Source organism: Antrostomus carolinensis, unplaced genomic scaffold, assembly GCF_000700745.2.
Source record: "Antrostomus carolinensis isolate BGI_N321 unplaced genomic scaffold, ASM70074v2 scaffold967, whole genome shotgun sequence".
NCBI classification, from domain to species: domain Eukaryota; kingdom Metazoa; phylum Chordata; class Aves; order Caprimulgiformes; family Caprimulgidae; genus Antrostomus; species Antrostomus carolinensis.
Genome location: NW_010327877.1, coordinates 66,247 through 91,480, shown reverse-complemented (window position 1 = coordinate 91,480; position 25,234 = coordinate 66,247). Strand labels below are relative to the sequence as shown.

General features: G+C 40.0%; 1 protein-coding gene across 1 annotated transcript in view; it reads right to left on the bottom strand.

Annotated features, from left to right (window-relative positions):
- Nucleotides 1–874: 874 nt before the first annotated feature.
- Nucleotides 875–25,234, bottom strand: part of TAF3 (TATA-box binding protein associated factor 3) — a 29,451-nt gene continuing 5,091 nt past the window's right edge. The window contains exons 2-5 of the mRNA XM_010172022.1: nucleotides 23,383–23,465; nucleotides 6,146–6,401; nucleotides 2,365–2,471; nucleotides 875–1,605 (exon numbers count right to left, since the gene is read on the bottom strand). Of these exons, the coding sequence (XP_010170324.1) occupies nucleotides 1,491–1,605; nucleotides 2,365–2,471; nucleotides 6,146–6,401; nucleotides 23,383–23,465 (561 nt within the window). The 3' untranslated portion in view covers nucleotides 875–1,490. The remainder of the gene's footprint in view (nucleotides 1,606–2,364; nucleotides 2,472–6,145; nucleotides 6,402–23,382; nucleotides 23,466–25,234) is intronic.

Here is a 25,234-nt window from a genome sequence, read left to right as displayed (position 1 = left end):
TTTTTTCCTTTGCAATTTCCCCCCTCATTTTCAATGGGGAATACAACTCACTTTCTGGGTCTTTCCAAGGGGATACACAAAACAGAGTAACACATCTTCTGGCCTTGATACTATTCTGCATCTCCTCCATCTAAATGTGAGTTTGATTGTTTTGGCAAACTCACTACCACTTGTTTAAAAAAATTTAAAAAAAAGAAAAAAAAAACAAGAGGGGGAAAAAAAAAAAAACAAACCAAGAGAGGGAAAAAAAAAAGCTCAATTCCAGCTACAGATTAACACGCTGTAGCTACCATTAAAAGCGCAGAGCCCCCTGGCCTAAGCTCTCAATTCAGAAGGCATTTAAGCACATGTATAACGAAGTGTGGGAACAGGCTCCTTGAAGGCAATAGGATTACTCACTTCTTAAGAAGTTACCACATGTTTAAGTATCTGAATCGAGGCCTAATTATGGTGCTGGCCGACTCCTCGTGCATGCACCACTGGGGCAGATCTTAGCAATCCCTTAAAGCCACGAGGACAGGAGTTATGTCGCACGGGCGTATGTCGTACAGGCTTTTAATAGCTGCTAGGTTTGTATTCTCAGGCAAACAAACAAACAAAAAAATCCTCACGCCCTAAAAAATAATAATAATAATTAAAAAAAAAAAGGTACTTTATAAATATCAGGTATTTACACGTGTGAAAATCTTTTAATGGGAAGTGTTTTTACACACCAATGAAATGTACAAGCAATGACAAGGTACATTGACAAAGACTAAAAAAAAAAGCCAAAAATCAAAGTATAAAATATATTACAGGTCGACCGAAATAAATTCACACGCAAGAAAAAAATCGACACAATAGAAACTTCTTTTTTTTTAAAAAATAGAAGATATATCACAAAAGCTTGAATGTGTTTATTTTATGTTAGTACTAAAAATCAAGGGAAAAAGCTTCATATATTCTCGTCACAAAAATATTTACCAGCCACTTTTTATTTCCACATTATGATTATCTGGCTCAGCGGGAGTAGAGGCTGAACTGTATCCAGACTACAGAATTATTCCACAAGGTCTCAGTTTACAACTTACTGCAATTTACATTTTCTCCTCCTCTCAGCACCTTACTGCAAAGGTTCAAGAGGGATTAATAACAAATCGAGAAAGAATAGGACAGGTATCTGTATTTACAACATTCATCTTTGTTGCTGCCGAGCCGCGGGAGCGGTACCATGAACTACCGAAGTCTTCATATCACCTTGTGCAAATTTCCCTCGGTAGGTGAAAGACAACATCAGAATGTACCAAAATCCAACTCCCTGGGCTCAGATGGTCTGCAAAATGCAACAGCCCTGGACAGAGAGTATCTCCTCGCCCCTGATTCTCTCCAGAGTCATAACCCCAACAGTTGGTGACGAAGGGTGAGACATGAGCTGGCTGGATCCTCCCCGCAACGGAATCAGGGCAGAAGGTGTCACGGCGACCGCATGACTTCAGTCTGCTGCAGAGTCTTCAGTGTGCCCTGTGCTTCCTCTTCTTGTGTTTTTTATCCTTCTTTTTGTTGGCACACTTGGAGCAGAACCATTGCATCTCTTCTGGGGGTGCAGCCGTGATCCCAACGCAAGGCCTGTGAAGGACAGGAAAACACCGTATTATCTCAGTGGAGTAACGTTACTTTCATTTCTTACCCAAAGAAATGAAACCTTTCAGTAGGAGACAGGATCTGGTCTTCAAATTAATATAGCAATTATATTATCATTATCTTAATGAATATAATGATAGAAGAGAAACCTAAAAAAACACTTGCGTTGAAACAAAAAAAAAACCTGAAAGGACACTCAGAAAAGAAATGTTATTTTAATAGAAAATACAAGTGCACTTTCAGGTATAATAGGCTAGATTTAAAATAATTTCAAATGCTTCTTTAACACATCTGCAAAAAAACCTTACAATTTTATGTAGCTGTTTAAGAAAACGCCTAAAAAGTGATTAATTCCCTCCAACCCTTTTATAAAGAGCTGACATTTATATTACGGTTCATACAATGCTTCGTAATTTGAAATGTCTATCTGTATACACTATGCTCATAATCCTGTGGTTCTCACAAAATTAACAGAATCAGCAATATTTCCCAGCAGTTTCAAAAACAACTGTTATCACCATTGCCCATTAATTAAAAAGTAACTCTCCTTCACAGCTTAAAATCTGCTTCTTCAAATTCCAGAGAAACAGAGATAAAAATATCTACCAGATTATTAAATTGGACACAGTAAAGCTATTTAAATATTTGTGGCGTCACAAACCATTAAAAAAAAAAAAGGGGTTTTGATAATATAGCCCCAATCTGCCAGGGAACAGCAGAATAGGGTGGATGAGAGCAACTTACCAGTGATACCAATCATCGCAGTCATCACAACCTATCATTGGACTGCCATCATCTGGCTTGTTACAGCCAGGACAGATCCAGATCTGGTTACCCCACTCGTCTCGGATCTGGTGCAAAGAAAAAGAACATTAGTTACTTTTCAGGACTAAGCAGACAGCAAAAAAAACCATTAAAGAAAAAAAAGTTGCTTGTTTATCTGACAAAGCTGTTCTGCAGTCACCGTTGTTATTGGTGAATCCTCTGATCATAAGCGCTCGGCGTTATGTTTTAATTCATTTTCTTATACTGTACATGATGACAAAAACACGCATTTTTCTGTATTGTCCTGTAAACCAGTAAAGCCAGTCATACCACTCAACCTAAGTACAGGCATTCACATAGAGCAGTCAGGGCTTAAGGACACGATCCTCTGTCTATACTATCGTGACTTTTTAAATTCTACCCTGTTAATGGCAAGAACGAGCAGCGGCAGCCTCCCGCGTAAGATAACAGTCTCATGTAAAATATACGGTGCCGTGTGTATATATTGCCGTATTACTTATTAGCCAAAGTCTTCAACTTCAACTAGCTGATAAGATCAGGATATAAAAAAAGTTGTTACTGAGTAACTTTCCATTCCCCTTATGACATTTATGTCACAGTACAATTTACTAAAGGGTAAAGGAAACAAGAGAGGCAGATCATTTACAGTATTAGGCAGCTGCTTAATGGATTTATCACATTCAGGGCTTTATGAATTTTTTTTTTTGTGTTTATACCCTGCTAGACCCATTATTTGTATTTTTAAATTTCAAGCGGTTTCTTTAACAGTTCTTTGGCAAAAACAGACATGCAAAATGTCATAAAATCCACCCAAAGAAGTGCAATTAACAATACAAAATACAAAATGTCTGGGGTATTACCCTGACTTCTTTATTCCTTTATGAAGATTTGCAAATTAACACTGAATCTCAAAAACACAAACTGTTTTGTTCTCAGCTTTTGTGCATGAGTGCATTTACAGAAATCTAAGGCAATAACTTTTTTCTATCTGTATAGCTTACAAAAATGATTAAAATGTGGTAGATGGAAAGTCTTAAACGCTCTTAGGATAAAAAGAAAGCTACTACACGGTGGTCTGTACGTCTTACACCACTTCCTGAAAAATCAATAGGAATGAACCAGAGCTGCAACCAACACATCACTCTTGACTGACTCCTCTTAAAGCCCTGAATTTTTTTTTGCTATTTAAAACTAGAAAATACAAAGCCCAGGAACATTAAGCTGGGAACAATCCCCAACAGCGAAACCGAGTAGGCAACGTCATACAACGAACTCCATTTTAAAGCTGATTGATTACAATGATCATTCCTATCTACGCATCTAATCTCACATCTGCAAAGTCATCTTAAATTGGTAGAGAAGCATCTGCTCTGCAGGTAAACTGCCTGCATGCAGCGTGAAGGGGTCCGTAGTCATTTCTGTGGGGTAATCCAGTTGGGGAAGGAGGAGATTCTGTACCATGGTGCTGTACAGAAGTACTGCTGTGGGCTGTTGGGCTGATAGCTACAGCCCTTTACAACCTGCTTGAGCAACCTGGTGGCACTGCAACTGTCCTCTGCCATGGGCACTGGCACTGGGCACGCACCCCCACCACGGTGCTGCCTGCTTTAGGCGCTGCCAGTGGCAGCACTGCCTGATCTTGTCCCATTAGAAGACAAATGATACCCTAATTTTTCCAAACTTCAGTTTTTCAGAGGGGATGTTTGTTTGTAGAATACCTGTCTCAGGCTTTCAGGACTGGAGAGGGACAGGGTGGTCTATAATCACTGAAACTTCTGCCTGCTTGTTAAGAAATTGGACTGCTGAATGACGACGTTAAAAATATTGTGTAACTTCTCATTCCTTAATGAGCCAAGAGTCGTGGAAGGAGGGACAGTATTTTGCTGAATGCTATTTTAGTACACACTGCTGAGAGTTAATGATCAGAGCACAGTTACTGAGATGATATCCTACAGGGAGATCCTATCTTTTTTTTTTTTAAACTCTAAGATCATCCTCCTATCCCACCCCTGCAGAAGGGAGTTGTGTACCTCTGTCACAATGGCTCAAATCTTATCTCTAGAAGAGCTTTCCCATGTGTGCTGGGGAAAGTCATTTCATCATCTTGTGTCCTGGATTCCCTTGGTACAAGGGAATAGTTATTAATTATTCCCTTCTTCCTCAATCTCTCTCTTCTCTTTGACATATAAACATCTCACATCAGGAGTCTCTCTGCCTGTGCACATAGTTGGATCCTAATGGCAGTTAAAGTCCTGGTTTCAACTATAATGTTATATAAGAAATAACCTGGAGCCTACATGTCCTCTGAACTCTCCATAAGGTGCTAAAGGTGTTTCCACTAGAAGTATCTAGGAGAAGTTCTAGGTTTTCCTTCTTTAAACCAACATCATCCCTAAATTATTTGCTTTCAATGCCTACTGAAGAAAACTGGATGTCGTACAGTACTTTGAAACTGTTTTTCTCTTAGAGTGAATTTCAAAGCTTCTGGGCACTACTGTAATACCTAAGAGTGACACTGCATTTACACCTGTGACACAGAAGGTGAGGATGTGTATCCTGCACCCTAAAGATATGCACAGCCTAAGTGTGGTCATCTAGTGCTGTAACCAACTCGGGAGTGAAATGTAGCAGCTGTTTAAATAGAGACCAGTAACATGATACAACAGTTTAAGTCCAGCAGGGAAGAACACCTTTTCCATTAGAAAGAGCAGGGTAGATTTACACTGAGAATCATTATTAAAACAGGAATTAAAAAAAAAAAAAAGAGAGAGAGAGAAATCATGGGTATCTTGCAATTAAAACAAAGAAACTCTGTAATAAAAGCAAGTTTCAAGTGTTTTAAATGGTGAGATTTTTAAACCGCTACCCATTACAGATAAGCAAGGTGTCACCAACCAAACTGGAACTTGGCCAGGACAGGGAGGATAACACCACCACTACTGTTGTTAATGGTATCTGCTGCTCTTCAACGACCAGAAACAGTCAGGACTTCCATTTTACATTGTATCTAGAGCAGAAATTTCCAGTAGCACAGCAATCCCAGTCCTGCCCAGAGGTTGTGTCCACGTTCTTTTAGAGAATGCAGGTCCTACATCATGTTGGATGGGAGACTTTTCTAAAGGAATTAAGTCTTAATGCTATCAGAGGCCAAGTTCAGAGCCTATGTCAAACAGACTAATGAACTGTAGACTAACCAACTATCTACAGACCTTCTGAGATGCACAAACAGTTGCAATTTCTGTAGGTTGAAGAAACCAGAATAGAGATTAGTGGACTCTACACATTTCAAATGAAGACTAAGTCAAATTCTTGATGTCGTATGAGGGTTTTGTACTTTACCTGACTGACAGCAAAATCTATGGTGAGCTTGACATTTGAGGTTTCAATTTAGCACTTATGAAAGCATCTATAAAAAAATGTCCAGCTCCAAAAATAAATGCTCCTGCTCAGTTAGCAGAAAATAGCAAGTGGAATATGACTGGACTTGTTAGAAGAAACTTAAACATTGAAGTGGGAATATAGATAAAATTCAGTCCAAGTAGTAGTGTTTTAGTTAAGTTATTAACTTCTCAAAACACGTGCATGGAAGCAAGGGCCAGATAAAGAGTAGCTTAATAGAGAGCAACCTCACCAGTCCAGGTACCATCAGTTTGAGATGATGAGTCACCCAGGAACTCAACAATTTAAGAGATGAACGTCACTGGCACTGGGACAAAGCACGACAGTGTGTGTTACCTACCACATAAGTACTGACAGTCTCGGTCACCACGCTCCTAACCGGAGCTTTGGAGCCTCCTGCTGCCGAGACGGCTGGAGAGGGTGGTGGGATCAGGACTGGTGAGACAGTAGCCTGCGGAGGAGGAGGAGCCGGAGCTGGAGGAGGGGTGACGTGAACGGGAGCTGGTACTGGTGACGGCACGGGTGGAGGTGTTTTGGGCCGGCTCGCAGGAGTAGAAGGTTTGGCCTCTGGAGCTGTCACCACTTTGCTGATGACTCTGTAGGACCAAAAATGAGAATAGTTAGAGTTGATGGGAAAGAAAGCAACAATCCATCACTGACTAGATATAAAGGAAATATAGTGCAGCTAATTCACATCACCTTTGAGACATCAAAGAAGCTGTTTCAACCCAACACAGGGACTATTGTCATTGCTACACCCATCCCTTGGACAGGAGAAAGCACAGAGCCATTACAAAGTGAGCACCAGGATAGGCTGAACACTCTACAGCTTGCTGTCATATAAATATTCTCTGTGGCTTTACTTAAACCTTGTTTCATTAAGTTTTATTACATTAGCTCACTTTGTGGGAAATATTAGAAAGGAAAGTTAATCAGCTGTGAACAGCACTGATTTTAATCTTCAAACTGAGAGACGATATCATCCTCTTAAGATCCTACATTAGGAGGTTCTCCAAATATTTGCTAGTTTGGTATTTCTTTCCCCAAATGTTTATGAGATCAGCAGTGGATCTAGTCAGGACAAATAAATGACGCACACTATATACTCACTAGTTAAAATATTGCTACTTACTTGAGTAGCTGAAGTAGACAGGATGTATCTAGTAAATAGAGAGTATAGAATAATCTTGCCCAGGAAGGGGGATACATAGAGGACCCAACGTTTATTAATGAATGTTGATACACAGTGTTATTGATGTGCATGCAATTTAACAAGACAGAAAAAGCCCTTACTATAAGGCTCTAGATTAGAAACATAATGAGAAGGAAAAGGATGTTTTAGAAAACAAAACAAAACCAAATCTCAAACAAAACACAGGGTAGGTCTATTTGTTTTACCACATTTTGGTAAATCATTTAACTAAATTATTTATATTTGAATGGTAACTGTGGGAGTGCAATTGATTTGTGATGTGACTGTAGGAAGGACGTGATTTAAAGAAAGGTTAGACATTCCAGAGAGGAGGATATCTTAAGAAAGCAAAAAACGTAGTCATCAGTAGGAAAACCATGACGAAAATCAAATTCCAACAAAGCCTGAGAACCAAGGCGGACCTTGGTTGGACTTTCCAACCAACCTGGAAAGTCCAACTCCATCGTCAATGGAAATTTTACATTCAACTATAGAGTTCACTGCAACTCTCTTATGATACTCAAAAGGCAGAATCACTACAATTAGAGACATTGTCTGCATTTCAAGTCAATAATCCAAGCCATCATTTGAAAAAAGCTTGGAATTATAAAGTATTTAATACTTGGCTGAAACAACAGTGTTCTCCCAAGATATTCCACTTGCACTACTGAAACAGAACTATGGCAAGCTTTTACTATAACAGACTTAGTAAAAGGAAACAGAGCAATGGGTTTGGTGTTCCTGCCTAACCTGCCAACTGTGGCATCACACCTACCTTCCAAGACCTGTTTTGAGTGACTAGGGGAAGAAAACCAAAACCAAGGAAGTTTAGAAACTCAGAGCAGAGCAGAACCTAAAAGGTGTTAGATGATCATGAGCAGACAATGTGCGCTTGCAGCCCAGAAGGCCAACTGTATCCTGGGCTGCATCAAGAGAATCGTGTCCAGCAGGTCGAGAGAAGTGATTCTGCCCCTCTACTCTGCTCTTGTAAGGCCCCACCTGGAATACTGCGTCCAGTTCTGGAGCCCCCAGCACAAGAGAGACCTGGAACAGCTAGAACAAGTCCAGAAAAGGGCCACCAGGATGATCCGAGGGCTGGAGCACCTCTCCTATGAGGACAGGCTGAGAGAGTTGGGGCTGTTCAGCCTGGAGAAGAGAAGGCTCTGAGGAGATCTTATAGCGGCCTCCCAGTACCTGAAGGGGCTACAAGAAAGCTGGGGAAGGACTTTTCATAAGGGCAACTAATGACAAAACAAGGGGAAATGGGTTTAAACTGAAAGAGGGGAGGTTTAGATTAGATATTAGGAAGAAGTTCTTCACTGTGAGGGTGGTCAGACACTGGAACAGGTTGCCCAAGGAAGTTGTGGCTGCTCCTCCCTGGAAGTGTTGAAGGCCAGGCTGGATGAGGCTTTGAGCAACCTGGTCTAGTGGAAGGTGTCCCTGCTGATGATTCCAGCAGGGGGGTTGGAACTGGATGATCTTGAAGGTCCCTTCCAACCCAAACGATTCTATGATTCTATGATTTTCCATCAGCAACACTGAAGACATGCACATCACTTGATGCCCTAGTGATTGCTTCAGGTACCTAATCTGGGAGTTCAGGCTCTTTATATGTGTCAGTAAGGTGTTAGACTGTGAGTCAAAGGACAGGACTCCTAATTTATGTTGTCTGTCACTTGTAGAATGAAGGAAGTCCTACTATCAGGCCATCCTGCGAGCAACCTACACACCAAATCCAGCTTCTTTGTCCTGTTAGTAGGGTACATCTGAAAACCCACTGTTATCTCCCACCAAGAAAATTTTCTCTTTGGCTCTTGAATGTCCATGATGTGCTTCCAGTTCAATGAAAGTCTTAGTGTGTGGCTCCCTGGGGCTCCTGTCAGACTGGGCACCCCAACTCAGATGTTTCTTCTGTGCCTTTCTCCTTCCTGTGCTCCCACAGAGAGTCCTGGCTCCCAATGCCAAATACTTGAGACCTTGGTTGGTGGCAATACTCCCATGGTTTTTAAAGTCACCCTCATGACTTGAGAGGCACCTCTCGATAAAAAAAAAAAATAAAAATCTTAGCAATAATAAAAGCGAGGAGAGGGTCAGACAGCAAAATATTTGGCACAGTAAAAGTCATTTGGATGGTTTCAAACATCATTACCCCTTCTTTCCCTGCCTCCCTCTTCTACCCCCTGCAAGTAAACAAAGTCCTGCTCTGGGTTCTCCAGGGAGTCAACCCTCCCCAAGTCTAGACTAGGAAATGTATTAGCTAATAGGATTTTAAACACAACTTTGCACACAGTGTAAACAGTTTTAAAGAAGTATTAGCTAATACAATCTGAATAAGAGTGACCATGCCCAGCTAACATATGAAATTAAATTACACAGTTTCTTAGTCTAGATAAAGCCAGGTTCTCCTCCTGGACAGGGTCTTCAAAGCTACTCTGTTAATAACTGCAGAAGCTACAAGGAACATCACATATGAAATCTTCCAAAACTACAAATATTCATTAGCGGGCGACACACACTCATCGATTGGCTGGTTTGCTTGAAGTGTGCAATTAGGACACGTTCAGTATATAGGGCACCTTGTTTATCTTGATTTTAGAGCTCAGTTATCAAAACAGGAGATCGGCATTTTGGAGCACGCTTGGGCCTACCACTCCCTTGGGCTAATGAAGTTCAGAGACTTTAGACTCCAGAGTGGAGAAATGAATGGCTTTGTGCTACACCATTAGAGGTGATGGAGTAATCTCAGCGAGGGTGGTTTAGCCTGTCCTCCTTCCTAAAAAAGGGGCTGCATACATGGCAATACGGAGGTGGGGAGAAATCAAAGGGAAATAGCAGTCCCACGACTAATAATTAATGTTACTTCAGACTTGGAGAGAAACCTGATATCAAAACACTATGTAAATGATGGCAAGATTTATGTGCTCTGTTTTATAGACAGTAAAAGTGAGGTGCAGAGCACACTGCAAGTAGGCGGGACTCATTACAGCAAAGCTTCAGTCCTCCTGGTACCTAGGTCCCTGCTAGGATTTAAACTCCACCGTGGGACATCACCATACATATATCGTTACCTTCTTTCCCAAATGTGTTTTTCATATGCTTCCAAAATCAGTTCTTTTAAGTTAAAAGTCTGTAAGTACAATACTAAAGTCAGACAATTTTTCACCTCCTTCTCCACCCCAAGCCAAAAACTCTAAAAGTGAGGCTGGATTAGTGTTTTTTTGAGATAATCAAATACAAATGAATATCAACCACCATCAACACACTCAGAGGTCCGAGACAAGAATGACACTTTTCTGCAGGCTGCTTGCCTGACAATATATCACAAACACATTCTACACAGAAAGATAAAAAGTCAGTTAAAGTTGTTTTTGAATTAAAATCATTCCTCCAGAATGAAGGGGTGTGAGAAAACCCTTGGAAGAGATGTGGTAATAAGAGCTTCCAGAAATCATAACTAAAGGTTACCACTCCCTTAAAAAAAAAAACACCCAAAAAACCCCAAAAACCAGAATTAATGTAAACACTGTGTATCTGGTTGTGTCCAACTTAAATTCACTTTGTATTTCTTTTTCAATGCTAGCAGGAACTCTGTTTCTTACAGAACCTCAGTGTATTTATAATTGAACGTATGCATAGATACAGCTCTTCATAATGGTAGAGTGAATGAAAATCCACTTTAATCATTACTCTGGGGCAATCACCCCGTTCACAGTTACAGATCCAAACCCAAACAGGATGAAAACAAAGTGTCGGCTTGCAGGCAAAGTGCAAATTCTACCAAGACTTTAAGTGTCATGGCAGGTCAGTTGGTTTATAATCGGCTCTGACTGGCACGAGCTGTAACACCCTACATCTAGAGCAAAATGAGACTCCAAGGTGTGAAATGGTTTCCTATCTTTGGAAGTAATTTATTTGATTTCATTCTGATCCTTACGGCTGAAAGCCTCATTGACTGCTTCATATAAACACAGGGAAAAGACACGTGCACCAAAAGGAAACGGCTTTTCAAAAATAGGATATGAGCCACAGGGCTGAATGATTGCTATGGGTGATGAGCTCCAAAAAATGCTGTATCAGTACTTCGAAAGCTCTAGTGAAAAAAAATCACAGCAATCTTTGTTTCTCGGAGGCAAAGTTCCATAGAAGCTGGTTCTCTGCCCAAAGGAAAAACATTTGAAAAGTCCTAATTCTTTTCTGAAGCCATGACGCATTTTTAAGCAAAGAGCAGGAGCTAAAGGAGTCTTTGTACATGGGAAAATAACATCATCGACTGCACTGACATAACTAAAACTAGTACAACTCACTTGGATTATTACGAGTGATATTACTATCTATTAGTATTGATATTCCCTTATTGATATAAGTTCCTTGATGCTAGAAAGTTAAGTGGTGCAACTGTTTTACTACTGAAAAATCTCACACCTGAAACGGAGATTGTTGCATGAGAGAAAAATGAAATACTCTAAGACCTCTGGGTAAGAGTGTCAAAAAACACCCAGGGGAATCAGGAGGATTTCCATATGGTTTAGATTCTTCACAGATTAGAGGTGATTTTGAAAATTTTATTCCAACCCTGGAGGAGAATCAGTGTAATTTAAGCTCTGTAATATAGGCTAATTCCCATATTACTTTTAGAAAGGGAAATTTCGTTTTTATCTCTTATGCTCTCCTGAATATTTTATTCTGTGCAAACAAGTCACATTGGTAAATGCAAGCTCCACAAACACACACTATGACTAACTCGTGCGTTTGCAGAGTGCCAAAATGTCTCAAGCCTCCAGTGCAGCCCCTAGCAATTTTGCAAGTGCAAAGACTTCAGCACTTAAACTTGAAATGAAAAAAAAAAGTAAATATTTTCATGTGATGAATTGCCTGCAATTGTTGTATTTTTCTCTATCAAAGAAAATGAACTTTGAACACTTATTCCAGGAGATCATCTATTTTTGTGGACACTTCCTGGTCTCATACAAATGGCACAACTTCCACATAAGCGTGTTGACCTTCAATGGTGCACATGGAGCTCAAACACCCATTTTCCATTTCATCACCACAGCAAAACTCCACAAACATCCCTTCCAGGGCAAACGAGTCTGGTGATTTTGCAGGCATCGTGTCACCTAATCCCATTCACAAGTTTATTGAGCTTCATCTTAAAACCAGTTAATCTTTTTGTTCCCACCATCCTCTTCCAGGATCTCACTGCTCTGGTGGCACAGCAACCTCTTCTAATTTCCAGCCTGCATTCATAGCCAATTAATTCCCATTTGTTTTTGTGCCAACATTGTTCTTTAGCTTAAATAGCTTTCTCCCTCCAAAATGTTTACTTGCCTGATGTATTTGTAGCCAGCAATCATATCCCCTCTTCACATGCTAGACTAAACACACAAAGTTGCTCTCCTCTCCTATCATAACACAGACCTCCCTATACTCCTCCTAACAGTCCTCTGAGCCCCACTCTGCACCTGCTCTTCCCAATCCATCCTTCCTGAACACAAGCCTTCAAGAATTGAATATACATTTCAGATGAAGTTATCAACAAGTTCTCATATGATGGCCTGGACACTTCCACTCTCTCCACTAAAATCACCTCTTGCAATGCATCTTACGGTCACACTTGTATCATGTTGGCAACCGTGTCATTCTGTGATCAACTCATGATCCCTCATCCACTTAATGCACCTACCGTAGCGATGCACCTACTGATCAGCTCTTTATTTCAGGTCGAAGTTTCTATTAGTACATTTCAAATGCAGAGACTTAACTGCAATTTTTCATTTACTGAATTAAATACAACTGTCCCCTTATATTCAAGGGGATTCAGTTCTTTCCAGACAATCATCAGATCCTCATTTGTACTGACATGGTCCTTCAACTTTACTGCCAACAAAAAGCATCAGTGTTCTACCTCCTTCTGTGGCAAAATCTTAAATGAAGTATATTCAGTCAAACCAGTCCTGAAATACATCCTTGAGCACGTTCACTAGTAATCTCCTCTCTGGTTAGAGAAGCTCTCTTACAACTCTCAGCTGATATCCTCCTTTGAGCTAGATCCTTACTACCAAGCAGTTCCTCTGCTAATCCTGTCTTTGCGGGCTTCACTATGAATGTCCTGTGTGATAGCATTAAACATTTTCCTGAAATCCAGCTCAAATTTGCCATCTTTTATTCATCCAGAAGAGAGTATTCCTTCTTCCAACAGAAGGACAGATGCCAACTTTATTCCAGCTACTCACATGTGAGTGTCTCACCTCTTCTCCTCTGTAGCTGAGACTTTCCTTTGGAGGGGAAGCGATTTGACCCTTCACCCAGCAACTGCTTCCCCAGTCCAGAAGAAACCACTCTACAGTGGAAGGTGGAGGCAGTTGCTCTCAGCGTCGGTGGTGGAAACAAATATCTAAGATGCACGGCAAAAAATCAGCTGTTGGCATCTGCATCTCTTGCAGGGACTGCCAACTGGACTAGGCTAACCTAGAAAATCGGTTGCTTTATCAAAGATTGATATCAAGCCTGTCAGTATGGCTTACTTCCGTTTTGTGTTTTATTCCATTACTTCCAAGCCTTTAATCAGCTCTTCCTCCAACATTTGTTTTATAATTATGTGCTGTCACTGGGTGCCCAGATAAACTTTCCATTTCTTCCCTTCTTCAGCACTTCTATTCTATTATTTATTAAAAATAGATTTAACAAACATTGCATTTTAAAATAAAAATAAATTTATTAAAAATTACTTGTCACTGAGTCTGCAAATTCACAACCCCGTTCTTCTAGAACTTGGGAGCAAGATTGTCCTGTTCTTTGACTTCAGTGTGTAAAGGTCCTCATATTTTGCTTCCCAATTAATTAGGGTAACTTCCACCATCGTCAACCTACTGCTGTTATCCACCTTGTCCTAGTTCTCAGTAAAGGAGAATGAAAATAGGATCAGAAGGAAAGTCTTCTTTCTGTTCTTGGCTCATACCTATATTATCCTTCATCTTCTCTTTGTCTTCATTTCCATGGTCCTCCTTCTTCTCTTCTTTTCCTATTTGCTCAATATCCTTCAAAATATTTAATTCAGCTTGATTTCTGCCAAGCCTGATTTCACCTCCACAGTCTTTTGCCTTGAAAATGTAACTTCTTTGCTAACAGCCCTTTTCTCCTACAGGTACAATGCTTATTCCTAATATCCTTTTGGAAGGAGATATTCATACAATTCACTCTGTAGTCATTTTGCTACAAGTGCCCCTTTCCCACAGGCAGAAAACACCACTTTTGAATCCATTAAGTCTGCAGTCCAGCTGACATTTCTAGTTAACTCTTTTGGTTTATGGACATTTGCACTCTTGAAATTGAATTACAGGTTTCCTACTGTTTATTTTTCCATTACTTTAAGTGAAACAGAGTTCTGCCCTTGGCCTCCACCCTCTGTATCTATTACACCCAGGTATTTCTCCCAACAACCACAAACACCTTTCTGTCGATGACTCCTGAATCTCCCTCCCATTCTTTCTCACCATTCTAACTTACATCTCTGGATGGTTCATCGCCAGTCTGACAAAACAAAACTGAGCTGGTAGCGTGGCGTCTTGGTATCTTTCATCTTCTTTTCTCTCTTATCATCAATAACAAGCTGCTCCGAGCTTCGATGTGAAAACCACCTGGCATTATCCCCTTCTGCTGAGCTCTCAACAGCAAAATCAGAAGCTGGTAGAACATGTTTATGCCAGTGAGCTCTTTGCCAACTTTCTCTTACATGTTCCTTACAAACTGTCCTTTATTGTAACTTTTTTTGGGAAATGTTATGGGACGCATGATCTAGAAGCTTGCCCATAAACCTGTCCTACATCTACCCTCTTTAATGGGAACTAGTGTAGAACATGAATCTTATTAACTACCAGAATATTATGCCAGCATGGGTTCAGAAACCAATATAACTGTAATTTCCAACTTGTTACTGAGACATGTTTTTGTAAGAACCAAACAAACCATCCAGTCCAGAACTTGGAGGCTCTGTACAGTTCCAGATCGATTCCTTACAGGACAACTTCACTAAATTCAGGTAGGACCATCTTTTTCCTTTGTGTCTACAGATGGGTACTCCTCCATGGTCCTCTTGTCCACATCCAGCTCCCAGGAACTGTATTGTGAAACCTTGGGTCTATATAGTTTACTTACTTTTGTTTTAAAATCTGAATTAAAAAGTGAGAAAAAAGAAGCACCTCTGTCAAAGAGAAGAACAAATCAGTACCTTTCTCTTGCAGTCATCTTCTGTGGAGGCAAAGTCTATTTTCTATAAAAATATCCATCTGCCTTTCTAATCTTTCACACATATTTGATTGGTTTCTGTTGTGCTTTATAAGGGCAACTGCTCATGCCCATTTACACAAGCAATTTGCTTATGTGTCTAAACCTGCCTGAAGTATTTTTCTTTTTTTTTTTTTAACTGTGGTATACAGTATACAATTTTTTTTTTTTACTCTTGAGCAATAAGCTGCAAAATCAAAGAATCTCCCAGTAAGTTGTTTTGTTTTCTAATGACTCAAGCCCTTTTATGGATTCACTTTTGGAGTCATCACCCAATGTGGCCAGCAGCAAAATGAAAATAATTTGCCACAGCCTACCACCTACCATAAACAGGATGAATAATTAGTTGGGGTGGCTTCAGTAATTAAAAAGAAAAAGGAAGAAAAAAGCTAAGGACTACATCTGAAGTTGGAAATAACTCATGCTCAATGAAGAAAAAAAAAAAACTCTTCTAAAGCACCTTTAGAAATATAAACAAAAATGATCACTTACTTGTTTTGGTAAAAATGATACAGTATTCTTCAGGGTTTGTGTTTTGTTTTGGTTTTTTTTTTAATGTAAAAAGCTGCAATCCTGCAGCAAGGGAGAGGCTGAGGAATCTCCACCAAAGTGAACGAGACTTCTGGATGGATACAAGACCACACATGGGGATTTGACTGCAGGATCGGGGCCAATATGTTACACTCAAAAAGAACAATCGGGAAAGGGATGTGGATCATACTCAAGACAATATCTTCATTAAAATACATTCAAACATTTAAAAAGGCATTGAAAATCAGTCCAGCTCTTATAATTTAGAAGACTACAGAGCAGAAAAACATGAGTATGTATGTACACAGACAAACACAGGGGCACAAAGATTTATGAAAGCTGTAAAGATCACTGGAATTCCTTAAACACACCTCTGCAGCCTTGGAGAGGAGCAAGATCATTTTTCACTACTGTGCCTCCTCCCTTAGGTGGTCTATTGATCATATCAAAAATTATTTCATCATTACACGCTCTTTTCTGTCTTACAGCAAAAGTTGGATTGACACCCAGAGCGTTAATTCTGTTCACGGATGGTTAACATGGTCTTTCTCTGTTAAATGCTACACTGTAAAATAATTGGGACACCCATTAGTCCTACAATAAACACAGACTTTCACTGCCCGGACTCTATTGTTTAATTTTCCCAAATAGTGGTTTACCCTTCTACATTTTTCTTCTTGAAGTATCACTTTTTCCCCTCTTATTTAATTCTACAATAAGTTGTCCTCCAGAGCTTTCTGTTGAATAAGCAACGTCTCGCAGGGTAACCAACACCATCCACAGCTGTGTCCCACAGTAGCCCCATGCTGCTTGCATTATGTCTTTAGAAAGATTTGGTCACGGTGCCTTAACTCCTCCAAACACTGCTCTTATTCATGAAAACGTGTGGAAGGAGGGGTTTCCAGCAGGATTCCTTTACCTGTTTCCCCATCACAAAACAGTGAAATAAATGGAATGGGTCATGAGCTACTTGGCTGGTAATGCAAACCTACGGCTTGACAAGTCAATAAAAAGTCAATCCTCTCCTCCCCAGCCACGCGTAGGGAGCCAAGGCTAGAGGCAAACAATTTGGATGTGCCTACACAGGGAGGTTAATGAACCCCATTATTCAGCTATTGTGGGCAAACGCTATGAAGACAGTAATCTCAATTATCGAAGTCTGAGTAGCTCTCCACTAAATAGCACCCGAAGTCCAAAAGTTTCTTCACATGGTCTGATTTACCTGTACAAGAACAACTCTATTAAAAATTAAAACTCCTTGAATATCCACCAAAGATGACACCATAAAAATAAGATGCATTCTTGGAAACTACATAGGGCAGCAGGTCAGGGGAGGTGATTCTGCCTGTCTACTCTGCCCTCATGAGACCCCACCTGGAGTACTGTATCCAGAAGAAGGACATGGACCTACTGGAGTGAGTCCAGAGGAGGCCACCAGGATGATCAGAAGGCTGGAGCATATCTCCTATGAGGACAGGCTGAGAGAGTTGGGGCTGTCCAGCCTGGAGAAGAGAGGGCTCCAGGGAGACCTTCTAGTGACCTTCCAGAACCTGAAGGGGCTACAGAAAGGCTGGGGAGGGACTTTGGACAAGGGCAGGTAATGACAGAACAAGGGGTGATGGTTTTAAAGTCGAAGAGGGGAGATTGAGATGAGATATTAGGAAGAAATTCTTTCCTGTCAGGGTGGTCAGACACTGGCCCAGGTTGCCCAGAGAAGTTGTGAATGCTCTTACCTGGAAGTGTTTAAGGCCAAGCTGGATGAGGCTTTGAGCAACCTGGTCTAGTGGAAGGTGTCCCTGCTGATGGCAGGGAGGTTGGAACTGGATGATCTTTAAGGTCCCTTCCAACCCAAACCATTCTATGATTCTCTGAATTCCAGTTTAATTGAAGCAAACAGCAAAGTCCTGTCCTAGATATCTGGGGTTTTTTTTCCACAACTCCCAGGGAGTTTGAGCAGTTTTAAAAAAATACATATTCACTCTACAGCAGCAACTACAGAACGCCAGTGAGCTCAGGGGAACACCAACACAGTCCTTGCCTAATTTCTTGTCTTCAACCCCGTCAGTAAAAAGCGTATCGATGGATTTGCTAATACCTTCTTCTTCTCTGCTCCCTTGGTGCCATTACCTTTTTCAAGTCTGATTGTGTGTGTGTAGTTTTCTCAAGAAAATTCAATCTCTGGAGAGTTTGCAGCTCAACTCTTACGTAAAGTAAGCTTGTTGCAGATAGAAGATCCATCATTTAGTCATCTGTTTTTGGAGAATATGACCCTATAATAAATTTGGTGGTACTCTGCATGCTACAGGTTAGATAATAGTTTTACAGAATTTCAAGACATAGGACTAAAGAACTATTTTACTGCAATTCTGTTGCCCAACTGTAGTTACACTTAAAATAATTAATTATTGAGCAAGTAGCAGTGACTACCCAAACCATGGAAATTTATGAAAAATAAATTCCTCCAACAGTCCAGATGTGTTTCAGGTAAAGTTATAGCTTCAGTGTGGAGATTTTCTCAAGCTACATTTCCTTTCTGGCTTCCATTTTTTCAGATACATGTTATTTTGTCAATTTATAAAAATATGTGCTACGAGCACCTTATTGTGGTAGAAGTTCTTAGATGGACAATCACAGAAACTTGGTGTAATAACACAGATAGTGACAGGACAGTTTACCCTGTCTTCTTAGTCCCAAAAGTCTGCTTCTGGGTCACCAATATTACACAGAGAGGTCACATCTACAGGTCACAAAATAATTTGGTCTATATATGTGCTACTTGGCTTTGAGATTCCCTACAAAGGATGTCAGAAAACTATGCTGGTGGCTTTTGTCATGGGGATATCTTGTTGTTAAGTGAGCCTCCAAACAAACAAGTTAGGCCTTGGACTGATAATATGCTACTAAGTGACAAAAAGTTTCAGTGGAGTCAGTTAAATATCTGGATAACATCATTTTTTCTATTCCTTAATCCTTTTAGGATTTTATTTTACAATCCACAGGTTATTTCATATACATTTTTTAACAGACACACACATACACATCTGAGCATGTGTGCGATTTGTTTATGGAGAAAGTCACATATCTACTCATTTTAAAAATATTCAAGACAAGGGACAACTTCATTAGAGCAGCAGGTCAGGTTTACAAGTTAAATACTATTAAAATACCTGTCTTCTCCCTTCTCATGTCTGGTTTCCAGGTTCCCTGCTGATGGTAGAGCTATGATACAATGAATCATAGAATAATTTGGTTGGAAAAGACCATTATGGTTATCTAGTCCAACCGTAAAGTACAAGTCTGGAGCAAATGCATGAAATTTTAAGGTAAATTTGGAGACCTGATTTCACAAAATATATATATATCCTGCTTTTAAGACACAGAAGCACTGGAACAGCAAGCAGTGAGTGGTGCTCTGCTTTGTGGTCTGGCATTAGTGTCAGAAGCCATGTGTTTTTTTCTTAAAAAACGCTTTTAAATACAGAATAAACTTATCTGTAGTATCAAAAATTACAGCACATACTTTTGCTGAAGTTTATGTCGACTGTGGTAGTAACTGGAATATCAATATCTCAATAGATAAGCTTTTTAAAAACTTATGTGTAGGAAAATCACAGAATCACAGAGTCACAGAATGGTAGGGGGTGGAAGGGACCTTTGGAGATCATCTAGTCCAACTCCCCTGCCAAAGTAAAAATGACTAGAAAAAAAGAAACCATGATGCAATTGAATAAAAGTATTAAATTCTGCTCATCATTGCAGTTGATTTAAAATTCAAAAGTTTATACTAGCTCTGGGGTTTTTTTGTTTGTTTTGTTTTAAAAAAGATAGCATCTCTAGTTCCTTCCTATACTAACTCAGTTAGCAATCTCCCTTGATAACATTGGAGTGGAAAAAAAACAAAAAACAAAACCCAGTGAAAAACCCTTCCAACATATCATTCAAATCATATCTAAAAAGGTGGTCATAAATATTTTAGAACCCAAGCAAACCAATAAGAGCTAGGCCCATTAAGGATAAGATCTTTTACAACAAATTAAATAAAACAATTTATTGAAGCCTGGACTTGAGATAAACTAGATTTACTAGCTGACCTTTTATTCATTTAAAGAACAAAATTAGCTCTAATTGCATTAGAATGGAATCCAGTAAATTTCTTCTAATGTGGCATCCATGCAAGTATTGCTGTAATTGTTTACAACTAAGATGGAAATGCTTTGATTATAATCTACTTTCTTCTTGTTTTACTGTGCAGTTAAAACACTGGCAAAAAAACCCTAAAGTAGACCAGTTTTTCCAATATTGGTTTCTCCATCCTTCAGCAACAGTACATTTTCATGTCTATTAACCTCATGTCATTAGTAGCTGTTTCTTTTGCACTCGTGTGTTGTGAGAATATTTGCACACCAGAGAAGCTCAAATGCACAGATCACTTTGAATCTAGGAGCAATACGTACTTGTATTCACAGGAACAAGGAAGGAGGAGACTTCTCTGCCACTAGCATCACTGTTTTGTATGCTGGACCACGCAGAGGAGCCAAGAAGCAAAATGACAGAGAATAAACCGTTTGCTACACTGCAAAGGCATTTTCCTCACCTCTGCTGCACCATTTGAGTAAACTTGTGTTGCTGTTGTGCTGTGTTTATGGTGTGATGTCCATCTCCACTTCAAGCATCAGCAATCTGACACTTTTTCTTCAGATACATCAAAGAATTTGTGGCCTCAGCAAGACCTCTAAGTATTTCCATTAGAAACAATGTTTTATATGAAATTCCCCCAAACAACCCAACCTCCAGTTGAACAGGTACTTCAGTACCTCCAGAAAGCTTTTCTCTCTAACAGAGGAAATCAAAATAACTGATTAATCCATCTAGTTTTTACTCATCAAATGCTATGAATCCCCAAAAACTTTTCTTATACCTTTCCATGGCGATTCATGGTATTTTCAAACAATCTCATGCCAGTAAACTCCAGAGACATGCTAATTGAATCCCAACGTTTCCATATGACAATTACCAGATATTCAGAACTTCATTACGAACACAGATGAAACAGATTAACTTTCCCTTAACATAACATGCCACATAAAGCTTTTATTTCTGTCTGTTACAAGCTACTGAAAAGGCTGATGATCCTACTGTGGTCTTTTCAACCAGTAACTTTAAATAGAGGTCACGGAGACTTCTGGTATTACTTCAGAGGTCCAAGCCACACGCACAGCTATGTAATGCTTTGCCTCAGAGCCACACCAGTTCTTTTCATAATGATCACAACACATGAAAATTAAAATACAGTCTGAGTTGAGGCTGAATATGCATTGTTGAGGATGACAGCAGAAGTATTATTTAGAGTAGGACAGCTCCACTGTGAGACCTGCCGTGTTAGTCACCAGGTCGACACGCAACACAAAACGGTTCCCAGGCCCAGAGCCACATGGCACAAAGTGTATTTGCTTGTGTAACGGCAAATTTCTTCCTGGATTTTGCCTTGGAAAACCATGAAAAATCCTAAAAGTTATTACAAAGCTCCATAAGCTCTTGTTTGCCATCAGTCAGAAGGTGCAACTGGGTGATACAGTCATTACATCTGGGCAACTTTAGAGAGCCAGCATGGTGAGCAGTGAGGAGATATTTAAGGTAGAAAAGGGAAACCAGTAAGCAACTAGAGATGGAATACTCATGAGAAATCTTATTTGATTACACAGACCAAAGCGATCTCAAGGACAAGTGTCACACGGAGAAGATGAAGTTCTCTTTCTAGGCCCAGTACAGATGCTGCAGATAGCTGCAGCACAACCATTTCTTTTAGCATGTCCTACCAGCTGCCTCCACGACTCGCCAGTCCCTGAAGATCTTGGTGCTTAATTCTCCCCTATTTTGTCTAGAAACTTTGAGCAAAGTCAGCTTTATGTATCTCCCACCCTGGAGTCGGGGTTTAAACTCTAGGCTCTGTCGTGCTGAGGTCCACCTCACACATCTGAGGTCCTCAGATGGTGGTCAAGGTGCCACTAAAGATGCACAAAGAAAACTGGAACAGAAGCAAGTTTCCCAAAAGGCCATAAAACAAGATGTCAGTATCTCTGACACACTACAGGCTGGTAGGGCTGCTGCTGATGCACCCACGTGATTTGTAGTAAGCAGATGGACTCTGAAGTCCCTTCTCAAAACGTGTGTGGGTATGAGACTGGAGTGAGATAAGATGAGAAGCAAAGTCAACCCTTTGGTGCTAAAATGTGGCTTCAGAACTTTAATTTAGAAGTTTTGCCTTGGAAGTATGACTTAATTTTCTCCATTTAAACACTTGTATGGTCCTTGAAAAAGAGGAGTTTAAAAGTATCCATAGCTCCTCAAGGAGGAAAATGGATTTGTGGACTTTAAAGGGACAGTCTGTCCAGCCGTGCACATTCAAATCATGCGCAGCAGGACAGACAACTGTTTTGAGAAAGCTGGAGCTTTTGTACAGCAATCTGAGGCACAAAATTTTTAGATCACACTCAAAAATTGTGAAAGGAAGAAAGCAGAAATGGTTGAAGAGCAGGAAAAAGCCCTGATATTTGGGGTGGGGGAATGTCCCATAGAAACCAAGAAATGATTTAAGTCCTGAAGCAACTTAAAACCAGTAAAACTCACAGTTACCTACTGAGGAGGAGTAGGACAGCATAGAAAAAGAGAAAAATCATCAAAGGTGTCATTTAACTTCTAAAGCAGAAAAATCAGTGACTAGGAGATTTAGTTCAGAATAGCTATAAAACTAAGAAACAGCTACATTAGCAATATTTCATGTGATGAATGGAAAGGAAAAATCTATTTGGTGCCCATGTTTACCATCAGGCATGAAAGTGAGCTCTGTGCCATTAGAAACACGAAAAACCTGATTAAAAGAAACCCTTCACATACAACATAGGACCAGTCTAAAAAGCCCAGTGACGCATGGTTTCCTCAGCCTCTCCAGCCACCTGTTTGTGCTGTATGATCTCAGGACAGGGATCATCCTATTTATGCTCACACAGTACAAAGTAACTATTATTTGTACAACAGCACCCAATAATTAGGGAGTTAATGAACCAACATTTGAAATGCGTTAAGTACTCTCATGAATAATCATCAACGGTTATAATAAAACAGACACGTATAAAGGAATTTCAACTGTTATGTTTTAAAGCATAAAACAACTGTTAGCTGAAGAGTGTTATGAAACTTAGCTGTAGGTTACACTAGGGATAACCATCCATTATGGAAACCTCACTAAATGTCACTGGAGGCATCATATGAATCTAGATGGAGTCTTGTAATCCATGCCCTAGAAAGGCACGGAGTAGGAAACACAGTAGGACGGATTGAAGATGATGGGTCCCACTTGGAGAGTAGAATAAAAAGGGTAAAATGTCAAAAAAATTTCTATTGGTAAGTGTTCTGCTTAGTTTTTCATTAGAATGGTCAAAAGATGTCATAGCTGTATGAATATCATTTGCCACTAAGTTTTAAGTGTTTTTCACTTAAAATAAGAGCTACCACAAGTGAGAGGATGAACTATGGAAAGCGTAGACCTTGCAGATGGATTTATTTGTACTTACATCTTGTCTTGGCCTGCACCCACTCTTAATGTCAGCCGAGGAATAACCGGTGATGGAGCTGGAACAACTGGTTCCACCTTTATCTGTACAAGGGAACACAATCATCGATCAAAGACTGCAAGTAGACTCTCAAAATCTATTAATTACATGAAAGCACTGATGGAGTTAACCAAATAGGAGTATATTGGTTTAATGAGACAGTGTGATCACCGTGCTCTCATGCTTCGTGCTGTAGTACAGATGGTCAGAGTTGGAGTTTAGCTCCCAACCATAGCAAATCACAAATATGAATTCTAGATTAAAAAATCAACTTGAAATTTCATTGCATTTGTACCTGCTCATACACTTTGTTAACAAGTCTTCATGATTAAGTATTTTCTAGAGACACAAAAAACCCCAGTATGTTTCTAAACAATGACACAAAATACTTTAGGACTCAAACTTGACAGTTGCCCACTGGTGTTTGCACTTTTTTCTGAGATTTAAATTCAATTACTTCCCAGGTTCATCACATAAATGTAGAGTGACCTTCCTGAATCAAAATTACACTTAGAGGATGCAAATAAACCCCAAGCACCAACACTGAATACTTTATGAAAGTGCTTATTCACAGAGGTATAACAGAATCACTGTTTTTTAATGCAATTAGGCTGAGGTTTCTAATGGCTATTTTTCAAATGGCCTGGTTTCCAACCTCAGTATCTGCTGGAGTTTAGACAACTGGAATTTTGACCCAGCATCTGCCAAAATTTTGAGCGTGTGTCATCGTATTTAATAAAACAACCACTCAGCTGAATCTGGTCTAGGAACTTAAAAAGACAAAAACAGTATGCATACACTAAATAGAAACCCAAGCAACTCTCAGTGGGAGAAATCTGTTTTGAAAAGCTTTCATAAAGAAAAGGAGGGCAAACAATCAATTCAAAGCACAGAAAGCAGTGCAGGAGACAGCAGGCCGGAGTGGGAGGACTCAATTAGGACTTACATTGAGGAATGGTAATGACAACGTCCTGTGCCACACACCTTGCCCAAAGAATCAGAGCTGCACATTAGGAAATGTCTACTCCAGAGAGGGAAGGGCTGCAGCCTGGGTAGCATTTCTGTTTTGACACAGTTAACCATGCTTTTCAATACAGCTCTCCATGGATATGTATTAGCCCACTTCACAGGTCTCTCTCTACTCTTTTGTTTGTATACCACAATTTTTTTGTTATGTTATTTCCCTGGAGTATTGCAAGAGGTTTTTTCCTCTGGAGCTCCTAATGCCTGGGAGGTCTCTCTCTACTCTTTTGTTTGTATACCATAATTTTTTTGTTATGTTATTCCCCTGGAGTATTGCAAGAGGTTTTTTTCCTCTGGAGCTCCTAATGCCTGGAACAATTTCACCACCACTTTCCATAGGTGAGTCTCTCAATTGCTTTCCTGGCATCTTAACTTGTAGCATGGTCCACTGGATAGAGACATGGAACTGAACTCTGGGTACAGGAGGCTCAGGCACATGCCTTGGATTATTTTACCTCTTTTCCTGCAGGTTTTTCCTCCTATAGCACCTATTTCAAATACAAAACTTCCTAGGACAAGCACTGCTACTGCAGCACACAGCCCAGAAAGATACTCACATCATCCACCTACTGTATTAAGGTCTTTTGTATTATTATTTGTGTACTACCAAGATGTTCTAAACAACGGTGGTGCAGGCTCATGTGGCAGAAGAAAAGCGTATAAACCACTTCTTTGTGCTCAGATACCAACATCACAGTCTGCTGTGAGAGGAAAACTGGGCTCCACAACAATCCTAATGATACAAGAGGAGAGGAAGCACCTTCCTACAAGATGTTTTTGGGTGTAGAGT